At 47.0% G+C, this 12,952-nt stretch overlaps 1 protein-coding gene across 2 annotated transcripts; it reads right to left on the minus strand.

Moving 5' to 3' along the window:
- Positions 1 to 287: 287 nt before the first annotated feature.
- cdc37 (cell division cycle 37 homolog (S. cerevisiae)) lies at positions 288 to 10,509 on the minus strand. 2 transcript variants are annotated; one of them, XM_015349261.2, is made up of 9 exons: positions 10,417 to 10,509; positions 10,127 to 10,285; positions 7,998 to 8,279; positions 6,623 to 6,728; positions 6,155 to 6,270; positions 4,315 to 4,437; positions 3,823 to 4,005; positions 3,202 to 3,273; positions 288 to 2,532 (listed from the first exon to the last, which is right to left on the minus strand). In XM_015349261.2, the coding sequence occupies exons 2-9, from the start codon at positions 10,232 to 10,234 to the stop codon at positions 2,392 to 2,394; spliced, it is 1,131 nt and encodes a 376-aa protein (XP_015204747.1). In that variant the 5' UTR covers positions 10,235 to 10,285; positions 10,417 to 10,509; the 3' UTR covers positions 288 to 2,391. The 2 variants fall into 2 exon arrangements, with proteins under 2 accessions (XP_015204747.1, XP_006631546.1); XM_006631483.3 differs by having other exon boundaries at positions 10,399 to 10,502.
- Between the last annotated feature and the right edge of the window lie 2,443 nt (positions 10,510 to 12,952).

Consider the following 12,952-nt stretch of genomic DNA (forward strand, 5'->3'; position numbering starts at 1 on the left):
TGTCTTCTGTTCCAAACTAATCAGTCAATTAACCTAATTGTCTTTATTTAGGGTTATAATAAGGATTTCTATAGTTGATTTACTTAAATTCATGACATTAAAGGTACAGTTACCTATGAAAATACCCAAAAACCTAGTTAGGAGTATTACAGTTGTACAGCTAAATAATTAGCCCAAATATCTGAAAGCTTTTTGTTTGGAACAACCAAAAAAATCTCTGAGTTTGACATCCCTGTGCTACTGATTGCGTAAGTCCTTACTAAACAAATTACCAGAGAACCAAAGAATCAATGGAAATTCACTCAGATTTATTACTGCCCTCAGTACTGGGGATGAACCAGCCCATAAAAAATGTTTGCAGTCGTCTGTGACATATTCAATGTCAATTTAAATGTCCTGAAGTTACAATATTTCATCAGTTTCCTTACAGTTTACAGCAGTAAAGTGAATTGACTGCTTTGCAATGTCAAGGGGAAATGAGAGACAAAAGGCTTAAGTTTCAGTGTATTTTTTCCTTGCACAAAATATTTTTCTAAACAGACCCGCTATTACTATTTTTCACGTGAGACAATTGATGGCATTTCTGAAGGCACAGTTCACAATATATTTACGGCAGAAGAGTCCTCACTTCCAGATGAGCAAATGATTTCTGTAATACTCCAGAAATGGATTTTATTACACAAAAAATAACAATTGATTTGGGAATGAAAATGATTATAAACAAGACCATGTGCATTCAGCATTTTATAATGCTTAAAATATCCAATTGCTGTTATATTTTGACATTTGGTGATTCTCTTTTTAAGTCATGTTTGAAAAACAACATTGACAAAAACAAAAACCAGGATTTAGGAACAGAACCAATTAAATGAGTGGAAACCTTTTCGACAGTTACAGAGATGTATGCAACTCTTGAGTGAAAGCATAGGCTTTTATTTGTGTTTAATTATGGGGCTACTGCCACACATGTTGGTGTTGGAATGAACTAATTACAGATCAAGCAAAACACAAGGACGCTCTGCGGTCAGAGAACCAGTCAAAATTTGCATTAAAAAGTCAAGCACAGGCAGTTTCTCTATCGCTTTCATACACAAAACAGATAGAAATTTCCATTAGCCTGATGGATTTAGAAGAGATTCCACAGTCCACAAGTGAAGAAAGTAATCTTCTAGAGCACACTGCTAACACTACAGGAATCTGTAGATTCGGTCTTCTAGCAGTAGCATACCTGTAGCTAGTCATTCTTTCTACCCCGACTATTAAGAAACGCTCCCAATACATATAAAACAAACATCAGTGTGACGTTTTCGATTTACTCTCCGTGGATATGCTCACAAAAACCGCAAGCCTTCATCCCAGGTATTTAAATATAACAGTATATGCTGTATGCAGTAGCTTGCAGTTAACAAACAGATTAACAAATGCAAATAAATTCACAACTTTGATGCCCTGGATTCATGCCAAACATAAAGTCACCTCACTTTAGTGTCCAATTCCGCATCACAACAGACACACTGGTAGGGTTCCTTTTGTGGAGCGGTTTGATCCATCCCGGGTGTTCCATGCAGCAGACCTCTTATATAAACCGTTCTGACGGGGCAGAAAGCAGTACGAGTCCATTAAGCTAAAACATTAATTTGATATATTCCCCTACTCATGGCTCACGTATCATGCAGGTTTTCCTATGCCCTTTGTCAAATAGGAAAGAAAGTGAAGAAAAGGGGCAAATTGATTTTTCCAATTAGTCGACCGAAGCAACGGAGATCGGAGGTGGTGCTCAAACCCTGCCGCACCTCCAACACCGGAGCTGCCCAGCCCTTTAAATACAAGGGGCTGCAGGCTGCAGGAGGACCTGGAATGGCTCAAAGTGTCTGAGCACAAGCCCGGGAAAGAGCCACAACTGCAGCTGCCTCTTGCCAGCTCTCAGACCCGCTCCCCAAAGCCACCAGCACGCCAAACACACACCGAGATCGCTCAGAGGAGAGCACCGGGCTTTGGACTCGATGGCAGAGGGAAAACAAACAAACAAACAAACAAACAAACAAACGCCAATGAGCAAAATAAAAACCTAAAAAATACGGCTTTAGGATTTCCTCCACAATGGCTGGTCCTCGGCAGGAGGGCAACTCCTTACCACAGTGCTTTTTCTACCTGGCAAAAGCCAACCTTCTCCCAGTGTGCCAGGACAGCCAGCAGCTTCTCTTTCAGGTGGGAACGACAGGCAGGGGGCGGGGCGGGGCGGGGCGGGGTCCGCACGCACACACGACGGCGAGGAGGCCGCAGAGCAGGGCGCGACCTGAGGAGGGATGGGGTGAAGGGGCACGTCTAGGGTTGTAGAAAAATAAAGGGTGCCGGGGGAAGGGGCAGTTCAGTGTTGGCCGAGTCTCTTCCTTATTTCTTTTCCTCTTCCGCCTCCTTTTTCGCCTCCTCGTACACCGGCTCCTCTTCTTCCGCCTTCTCCGCTCCCTCTGTCCTGGAGTTGGGCACCCACAGCCCGGAGTCGATGCATCTCTGCATGTGGTGCTTGGCTTCCTGTTGAGAGAGACGGGGGGAGGGGGGTTAGTGTTCAGACAAAGAGACACAGGCAGGATTCATATTGCTAGCGAGGAAACCATGATCATCTGGTCCTAAAATTCTTTGATTCACATTGTTTAATTAGTCCCCATTTTCTGAGCTCCCAGAGCTGTGGCCAGGGCACTGGCGGTGCACTGCGCGCAGGGCCTGCTGCCGATGCTGCCAGAGAAGGACACAATTTAAATGGCATATGCAGGTGTGTTGTGGAATCCAGAACAGTTCTCTCTGCTTCAGGAAAGTGCAAATACGGGAAGAGTCTTTTGAAGACTCTTCCCTAATTCTCAATAGCTGGAAAAACAGCACATAATGCAATCTATGTCAATCTCATTTTGCCTGTTCATTAATTGCATTTATTTAAGTGCTTTTCACTTAAAGGTGGTTCCTAAACTGGCTACCTCATGGATGCATGTGCTCTTTAAGGACAGTGCTCGTTAATTCCACAGCATATTTACATTTATCTGGAGTCAACCAATCTCCGTTAAGCAGAGGTGTAAACCACCATAATTTCATCTGCCTGAAGCCTTAGACCTGTAGACAAGGGTTCATCCAACAGTGACTGTACCCATGTGAAACCAGAAGAAACCCCTGATATACACAGATGAACCGGGGGCAAGACAGAAACGTTACCGTCGGATCCATTTTGCTGATGACGTCTTGCAACAGCTGTATGTCCTTCTCATCAAAGCACTTCTGCATCTCCTGCGGAATTGAAATGAGAATCCATTTGAAAATCTTGGATACAGCTCCACAACCATCCACCAATAAGCACAGGGCATGTGTTCATCTCTGCTCCTGCCGAAATGAGCTGGCCTTAAACGTTTAACGACTCTCCATTTGCTATTCATTTTCCAAAAGAGCAGGGGCTTTGAAAAAAACAAAAAGCACTTCATTTCTTAAGCATTGTTTTTTCCAATTATATTTAAAAACAACACAAAGTACATTATTTTTTCAAGCCTCTCATCTCCTCTTGTTGTGTAAGCCCATAAATCACACTAGGGTGCCGGAGAATTGCATTTTCTGTCAGCCCCCCGTTTAGAGCCTGGTGCCCTGGAGGACAACAGCCCCGCCAATTCTGGAGGGAGCTGCAGGACACGTCACTTGCTTAACAGGCCTCTCTTCTACCATTTAGTTAGCGGTGTTATTAAACTGAAACGGCACCCTTAAGGTCCGCCCTCACAAGCTTTTACAGCCCCGCCCTGCAAGAACCCATTGAACTGTGGGAAACGACGGAGAGCAGGAGACACGCACCAGTGGGAGCGTGTCGTAGACCTCGACAGGGTCGAGCCCCCCGGGGCCCAGGCGCTTCTGCCGCTCCTCCTCCTCGAACTCCTTCATGGCCTTCTCGATCCGGATCTTCGCCCGGCCCCGCACGCGCTCCTTGAAGGCCTCCAGCTCGTCGTTGAAGGCGTCCTGGTACTGCTGGTCGGCCGTCTGCGAGAGATGCGGCTTTTCCGTTAGTGACGGCTCTCACAGGCGTCCCCCCCCCACAAGACACAGACAAACAGTCTTTCCCCAAGGGGAAGTCATTACATCTCCACAATGTCTAGTGCTTGTAAGCAATTTATAGTGCTTATGAGGCAGCAATAAGCCTACGACATCTCTGTTGACATCGCTGTACCTTCACAAACAGCACAAAGCAGAAAAAGAGCCTGCCGGATGCTATGAGTCAGTACACCTCTGTTCACCCTGCACTGGTACCAGCAGCACATCGGGGTGCAGAAGAGCTGCTAGAGGGCCCACCTTGATCTTGGTGAAGAACTGCCGGAAGCAGCCCCTGGGGTCCACCTTCAGGCTCTTGGCTAGCTCCAGGATGAACTGCATCACTATGGTCTGGTGGGCAACCTGCTCCATCAGTGCGTGTTTCTGCAGAGAGACCCCCCACACACACAGGACATGAGTAAATCTTCAGTGACCGTGCTGATGCTACAGAGCCTGCAGAGAAGAGGTCGAGTACCACACCTCCCAATCTACACCTCTGACTGGGAGATCCAGCTCCCTTTTCATCGATTTGTTTCTTGCTGATGGGCTTATAAGGCTGCAACAAAACCCTGCACCACAATAACCTGGAAGGTCCAGATTGGACTGCTTCTGAACCAAGGATGACGGCTATGCTGAAACTGCAGGTTTCACAAGCTGTGGCAGTTTCACTTCTCTGAGTCACCTGTGGATTGTGAAGACGGTCTTCATGTGCCATTTCACTGCAGCCTCAGTCCTGTTTCAGATACCTAAAATGTTCTGATATTTTAAATGTGTGCACTGGTGTCCTGTCTTTGGCCTGTTGCTTGCCAAAATGGGCTCCAGCCCCCCCCGTGACCCGTGAAGGTGGTTACTAAATGGATGGATGGAATTTCAAACTAACTTAAGTCAGAAAAATGCCAAAACAAGATTTCCGGGTGCATCTGCAAGATACTGTGTGCACTTGGGAATTCTGGACAATCGTTCAAAGGATTCCAACTTGCCGAAAGAATGCATTCAACTCCAGACAGGGAACAAGAGGAAGGAGAAATACTGAATCGTCCGGAGGCGTGAAAAAGATACCAAGAACATCATGTGTAATACGTAATCCCATGGAGGACTCAGATCTGGACAGCACAGCACCCTGCGGGACGAAGGTCTCACCAATATCACTGCCGCTGGCAGCTTTTTAAGCAGGGGAAAACTAAAGTCTTCAGGAACGTCCAGGCCTTGGACACCAGAAGAACCTACTAACTCAAGTCAAACTGCTCTCAAAAACTGTAGAGGGATTCAATGAAAAATTGCCGGTTCTTACAATTTTCTTCATGATGAGAATTGTCTACGTGACAGTGAGACGTTTCTGTCAAGTTCACATGGACAGAAGTGTGTGCTGATCCAGCTGGAATGACTGAGCATTGTTGCTGTCAGGAACACTCCCAGTCTACTGAGGGGGCAGCTTTAACTTTCAATCCGGTTTGCCATACATGAGGAAGGGAGACCAACTCCCACTCTATGGCAGGTCAGTCCATTTCAGGTTTTCCCTTTTGGGGGCTCCTAGCTAAAGGCTTAACTGAGGGACTGATATTTCATTCTTTGCTCCATAGATTTAGGCCCAATGTTTTGCTCCTTCAACAGTACAATCTATACAAGAGCCTGCACACTGTCATACCAAGAATACAACAGGCTGCTGTACAACAGGGTGCCATTTTCACCCCTTATGAGTTTTCTAGGATACATCTCAGCCACTGTGTGGAGTTGATATGTTCTGCCTGTGTTTGTGTGAGTTTCCTCTGGGTGCTCCACTTATTCCCCACAGTCCAAAGACATGCTAGTAGGTTAACTGGCTTCTGGGAAAACTGGCGCTAGCATGAGTGTTTTTGTGTCTGTGTCAGAGTCCATCCACCCTGCAGTGGACAGGTGTCCTGTCCATGGGGTGTCTTGCCTTGTTCCCGTTTTCTGTTGGGATATGCTCCAGCTCCCCTGTGACCCTGAACTGAAAGAAGGGGTTACAAAATACATGGACATCTTGACCAGGACTCGGGTGAGACCAATTCCAGAGGCATGCCCCCCCACCCCCCTCCCCATTTGGCCACAGCTGGACTGAGGTCAGGCAGGTGATGCTTACCTCCTCCACCTCCAGGTCAATGCACATGATGACGAGGTAGTTGGCCGTCTCTTCGCACACCAGGTGGGGGTTATCTGACAGGTACTTCTGACTGTCATCCCAGCGCCGTAGCATACCTGAGCACAACCGTGGCTGTTAGCACCCTGTCTGATAGCACGCTCAACATCCATACCCACGCAGACGTACAACAGGAACCAGAGGACAGGACAACAGAAAAGACTGCTGCAAAGGCCAAACCTGTTGCTTTTACAACAAGACTGTCAATAAGAATTCTGAGAGGCAGGCTCTTCTACAGAGGCCAACTGCACTGGGTGTCATCTAATTTGCCTTGAGTAAATACAGAAAACATACAAGAACTGCACTTTACAGGTAGAACTTATGATATAGTAGGCTTATAAACTGGTCTAGATCTCCCATTCCCTTAGTGCACGCAGTACCACATGGTGCTGAACAAATCCCCCAGCTTACCAAAGTGTTTGATCTGTTTCTCGTACTTCTCCACGAAGGTCTTGTGCTTCTGCTCCTTCTCCTCCTCCGTCTCCTCCTTATGCTCCGGCTTGACGTTGAGCACACTCTGAGGAGAGGGATAGTGCGGTCAGGCCAAAGCCCCCTTCTTTAGGACAGACTGGGCTTTACTGTGCACACTTAAAAAACTCCATCTAAGCCCTTCCCACGTAAAAACAGTCACAAAAGAACATTTGGTCTTTGAAGTTTAAAAACCCTGTGTCCATTTTCTTAAAAAAACAGGGAATTAGGGAATTCAAAAACACAGCTGAGTTTGTTTTATCCCAGTTTCCATGGCTCTTTTTGTAAATCACTGTGTCCTTATTCTGAAATCGGACTTCTGAATGCGCACCTGTGTCCTGTGAATAATTCTGAATAACCTCTTTGACTCAAGACTAAAGACACATAGATCCTTCGACTTACTTTTTACTTGACACTCTTTGCAGTGTGGGAATTATTCCGTTTTCGGCTTTAGGTTCTTGAGGTTTACTCCCTGGATTCCTTAAATAAGGAACTGCGTGAGATTTTTAGGTCATTTTTAGATCCCCGGATCTGTACACTTCACCAGATCTGGTAATGGGGAGAGATGCACCAAAGTAACAAGGTGAGGAGACCAGCTTCCTCATGAATCTGGAAATACACCTAGAGGCTTGGGGGCATTCTGAGCAGCCAACCAAACCTCAACTTCATGTCTTCAGGAGGTGGGGTGAAAACATGGGAGGAGAATGCAAACTCCACACAGAATCGAACCCCAGACCCTCACAGCTGTGCTAATCTCCCTTGCCCATGTGCTGCCCTGCGTCTTTGGTCTATAAGGCTGCTAAGTATCAATCAAACCAGCAAGATGTGCCAAATGGCCACTGCTCATCAGGAACCATTTTCTATCTTCTTGTTTTGTTACACTTGTATTATACGTTCCCATCGTAATACCCACCCAGTTTTAACTGGCTCAGCATTTCATTACAGCTCCCAATAACCCCATGCAATAATCCCAATACCAAAAGAAGGCAAATAAGAAAGGGCAGTGTTGCTCCTCCGACCTTCTGGCATCTGCATGAAACAGAGTTCTGGCCCTTGCTGGTGTCACTACAAAACCAGCAGGCACCCAGGATGTGGCAATAGCTGCCATTTGGTAGAGCTGACCCTGGCCCACTCATCTGAACCATAACCCCAGCAGTGCTCAGCCGGCAGCACGCCAGCACTCATCTCAGTCACTGCCTGTTACAAACGCGATCGAGGCTCTACCCCATGAAACCCGGGCCGGCGGCCTGCACAAAACTAAACTTGTTGGACTGGTTTTTGGCAGTGGCGGTGTTGGGGAGGACACACACACACTAACCTTGCTGAAGCCCTCCCTGCTGAGGGTGTCCACATTCCAGGGCTGCTTCTTCTCCTCCCTGCGGTGCTCGTCCAGCTTCTTCTCCCACTTCTTCTCCTCCTTCCTCAGCTGCTGCTCCTCGGCCTGCAGCTTCGGCAGCTCCGCCTTGGCGTCGTCCGTGCCCGAGATCTCCAGCTCCCGGATCTTCTTCTGCAGCTCCGCCGTCTTCCGCTTGGACTCCGTCAGCCCCTTCTCCATCTCTTCCCGCTTCTTCTGGAACTGCTCCATGCGCTCCACCCTGGCCTAATCGGGGAAGGAGGGCTGAGTAAGAGGCAGGGGAGCCATTTCCGAAGCTGTGCCTCACAGGGAAACGGCAGCCCCCAACAGAAAGAGAAAACACAGCTGGTCTATTTTACTGTATTCTGCAGTGACAAGGCCTTTAATCTGTATAAATTAAGAAAAGCAATCATCCTGGTACAGTTCTCTCTGGTACCTATTACACCACCCCAGTTTGAGTATTCACTTTTTGTCCACACCAGTTAACACTTCTCCAGTTCCTGGGTACAACCACCGTATTACACGATTCTTGAAGGGCTGCATCAGTGTATTCTCAATAATGTCTCATTTCCATGGCTAACAATTGGTAAGAAACCCATTTTATTTCACTTCCGCCTCCTTAAAAGTCCATTTCTTAAATTTCTGCTTCCTGGAAATTGTAATACTTTGCGCTTTGGCACTCAGTCTGTAACGCACACAAAAACACTTCACAGCACAATATATTGTGCACACCACGCTGGTGGTGCACTCATCTGTTTCTGTTAGCCTGTCCTGACTTTGATGAGGCGAGATCTATACAAGCACCTCCTTGCAGATGCACTGGCGAAGTGGGTGAGAGATTCTGCCATTGATAATCCTATTCGTCTTTGCCTTGGAAAAAGTCTCCCATTAAAACTGCTTCTTATGCACATTTCTTTATTACACAGTGCCAAATTATAATCAGCATCTGCTGGTCTATATCTTACTCCGAACCCTGTACATTTGGAATGTTCCGTTAATGAGCCTGTCCCACACAGATCCAGAGACTCGAGCTTCCTGAAGCTGAAAACGTTTTATCTATACAGCTACAGCCCCTCCCCTCCTTCATCTTTCCTGCCTCTCTGGAACAGAGTGGAGTGTCTCCACTAATGTTACATTTCTCTCCATCATTCTCAGGCACCCAGGTCTCTGTGATTAAAATAACTTCACAACTGCCTGCTAACGTGGTAGCTTCTCTCTCTCCTCTACTTGGTTTCCCCTACTCCTAGCATTTAGATATAAGCACTTAAATACCTGATCATTTGATATGTTTTTCCCTTTGGCTCTCCATTGATCTATATTCCCCATGCAACTTCCTTTTCCGCTGTTTTTCTTCCTCCCACCTTCCTTTCTAGTTTCTAATGCCCTCCCCTTTGCGTCATTAATTATCGCAATTACTTCCCTCCTGTCAAAGGGCCGGGATGCTAAACATGTAGTTAAAAGTAAAATCAACCGAGAGTGAAGCAGCCAGGGGTTAATCCCCCCAGTGTGGGCGGGAGGGCCGGCACCAGCGGGCTAGAAAGAGCACAGCTGTTCGAGGGAAGTCGCATTCCGCCGGGATCAGAGCACTCCTGGCACAGCAGCCCCCTTCCGAAAGCAGGCAGGTCCCACCAGCAGCCGAGAGGCCGTGCAAAGCCTGGTTCCTGCCCTCTCACACCCAGCAACTGTGGCTGACAGCACCCCCAGAACCACATACGCGCATTAACAGCATCAACTGAGCACAAACAGCGCAGACCCCGGGGGGGATGTATTCCAAAACGTGTTGGGAAGACTTGAGGAGTGCTTGAAGTACCGCCTTTTTGCAAAAACACATCGTCGGGTCTTTGTTATTGGTGCACCACAAAGTACCGTGCACGAATCAAGGCAAGCTCTTAGGAGTAGGCATTTTAAATATTATAAAATAAAATGAACTGCCTTGTTACTCCAGTACTTTTTGCAGTCGTGGGCGGTGGATTAGTGAGCCCCTAACAGAAAGCTCCCCCGGCCCCTAGTAAAATTCTACGTTCACAGACATGCTTATGTGCCCTGCAAACGCCATCGCGATTCATTGTGTCAGGCCCGATTATTTAATTCACCTGGTGCCTCCAACGGAACAGGCTGGGGGTATCGATGTTGGGGTGAGTGTCGTCTTCATCATCAGATACTTCAATGTGATCCCACACGCTGTAGTCTATAGTTGTCATCTTCGCTGCGAGGTCGGATCAAGCACGGACAGCCCGGCGCGTGAATGAACTCTAAAAGATAAGAAATACAGCACACAAACAAAAACCTCAACACTTATTGGCCCGGTGATCTAAATTTTGAAGCAATCTTTAAAAAAAAACACCCCAAGAACACTCCGATCTACCTCCAACCCGTCACTCGCCTTGCCTCTGAATCTTTCTCGAAATCTCTTTTGCTTCCGTTTGAAGTGTGGAACGTCACTTCCGTACGGCCCCGGAGCCTCCCCTCTCTCGCGCCCCTTCGAGAAATCGGTGAAGCGCCGCTCTGTTGCTCGCGGCGGAGCAGCAGGAGCGGCTCTCTAGCGTCGACGTCCCTCCCCCTTTGTGGCTCGAGTCTGGAAAAGACCATGCAAATATGGCTGCGCCCACCCGGGCAGCAGGCGGCCGGACATCCGTACGGCAAGAGATTATACTATAGGTATGAAGAAAATATTTTGTTCCAAATTAAATTCAGCACTACACATTAAAAACATGATTAACTCCAACTGGAAAATAATCTGTTAAACATAAGTCTAGGGTTGATATCCACAAAATTCATTTTATATTAAAGTGGACTATTTCATTTTTAACTGACATTGTGCTACAGTCTTGTTTTCAGACTATAATGTCAATCTCAGTTGTTTTCTTTTTTTAAATTTTATTTATGCTTAACAAAAGAACAAACATTACAGTCGCTCTTCTGCTGTCGGTGGACCAGAATTTCCAAACCCGAGTCCCACTTTGGCTAGGGGGACACTGAGCTTGATAAAAAACTGTCTCTCTTCTTTTGGCATCTTACAAGCACTTTGAGATGGCGGCTTTTAAACGGATTGAATAAAGTTGGTTGTTTCTACACTTCGCTGGCTATTGTGATGGGCGCCACGGTGGAGCAGTGAGTTTGCACGCTCTCCTCATGTTCCCACGGGCTTCCTGCAGGCGCTCCAGTCCAAAGACATGCTGGCAGTTTAACTGGCTTCTGGAAAAGTGGCCCTGGTGCGAGTGTGTGTGTGCTGTGTGTGGCCTGCAATGGAGTGGCGTTTCGTCCCCAGTGCAGCCTGCCTTGCTGGGAGAGACTCCAGCTCCCCCCGACCCTGAATTGGAAGAAGCAGTTAGAAAACGGAAGGATGGGCATTGTGAAAAACTACTATTTGGTAATGGCGTTTCCAGGCACAAACCCCACTCCTCCCTCAGACGCCTGAGGAGCGCCGTGTTCTAGAATCTGGAAGCGTCTCCAGACACGTTCCAGTTTTAATTCGTCCTTCATTACCAACAATACATATTGGCAATGGACCAAACTTGGGCACAGCGGGAAATTCTGGGTTTAAAGAAATGCTGAGTTCTGCAACTTGCTTCCAAATATAAAAAACAGAAAACACGCCGTCATCACAACTGGACTCACAGCTGTGTAAATTGCTGTGCACAAGTCTTCAACATCCTAGACACAGACAGGAATAACTATACTGTGCATATTGTAACGCATACGGCCTCCATTGCTTGTGAGAGCTGGCTTACCAGAGCGGTGATGTCACTGCCCTTCCCTGTGAATAGCAGGGACTGCAGCCGCTGGGCTGATGGGAGATTTCCCTTTGGCTCAAGAGGCTGGGTCCCTGTTGAGTGATGCCGGAGGCCTGGGTTTGAGTCCCTGACGGTGGGGGGCTGACCTGATGTGGCAGTGGTGAGGGTGCCCATGTGAACCATGTGTAGCGTTACAATATTGCTAGAGCTTTAGATGACTGAGAAGTGTCTCTTAGATTTTAGATAAAGTTTGTAACACTTGGAAGAGTAAACACTTCTAACTTCAAAGCCCAGAGGATGTTTGCTGCGGTCTGGGGGGGTCCCTTGAACAGAAACAACTGTAAAGTCGACCTTAGTATACCTAGGTACCTTGTGGATTAATGATTTTCAAGAAGCAGTACAGACACACACAATATAAGATCACAAGAGCACAGAGAGGGGAGAAAGAGGAAGAAACAAGAAGCAGGGAACAGAGAGGAGTCCGGAGGAGTTGGGACTTGAAGTTGCGCCAAGTGAGAGCCCCTACTTCGTAGAGGGAGACTCGTTGGGCCTCTTCCCATCCAAATCAAACCTGGCTGGAGCTACAGTAAGTATTTGACCTTGTTAGAGAGGGCTTGCTATTCAGGGTTTTTAGGGAACTTGGGTTTCAGGTTAAAAGATACCTCAGTTAGAAACATCTTTCCTGTTAAGGGTGCATTTTTATGGATAGGGATATAGGCTCCCATTTATTTTGTGGCATCTGGGGTGCAGAGAGAGAGATTTAACTGCAGGTTGCATTGTATTTAGTTAGAAGCCAGCTCATCTTTCATGTGCCCTCTGTAGGCATTAAGAGTTATATAACGCAGGCACCGTCAATGTGGTTATGCTCAGTTTCTGTCATACTAACATGAACCGAGGATGTCTGTGCAAAGGAGCCCTGCCACATGAAAGTAAACCTCACACCCGAAGAAGGCTCCACAGCCGAAACGTTGTGTTTTCTTTCTTCTCTTATCAGAATGGAATAAACCTTTACTTGTTCCGTTGCAGCCTATGCATGCTGACGCAGATACCCACCTACACTTTTTTCTCACAGATGTTAAGCAAGAGTTGCATTTTCCTTTCCAGAGAAAGCTGATTTTTTTTCCCATTATGGACTAGAATGAACAGAACTGAAAGGCAAATAAAATGTATTTGTGTTGCCAACGC

Source organism: Lepisosteus oculatus, chromosome 11, assembly GCF_040954835.1.
Source record: "Lepisosteus oculatus isolate fLepOcu1 chromosome 11, fLepOcu1.hap2, whole genome shotgun sequence".
NCBI lineage: Eukaryota > Metazoa > Chordata > Actinopteri > Semionotiformes > Lepisosteidae > Lepisosteus > Lepisosteus oculatus.

Coding starts and splice junctions, on each gene's coding strand:
- cdc37 (XM_015349261.2), bottom strand. CDS start 10,234: ATGACAACTATAGACTACAGCGTGTGGGATCACATTGAAGTATCTGAT. Junction 3,274..3,822: donor TCTACGACACGCTCCCACTG/GTGCGTGTCTCC, acceptor TCAATTCCGCAG/GAGATGCAGAAGTGCTTTGA. Junction 2,533..3,201: donor TCAGCAAAATGGATCCGACG/GTAACGTTTCTG, acceptor CTCTCTCAACAG/GAAGCCAAGCACCACATGCA.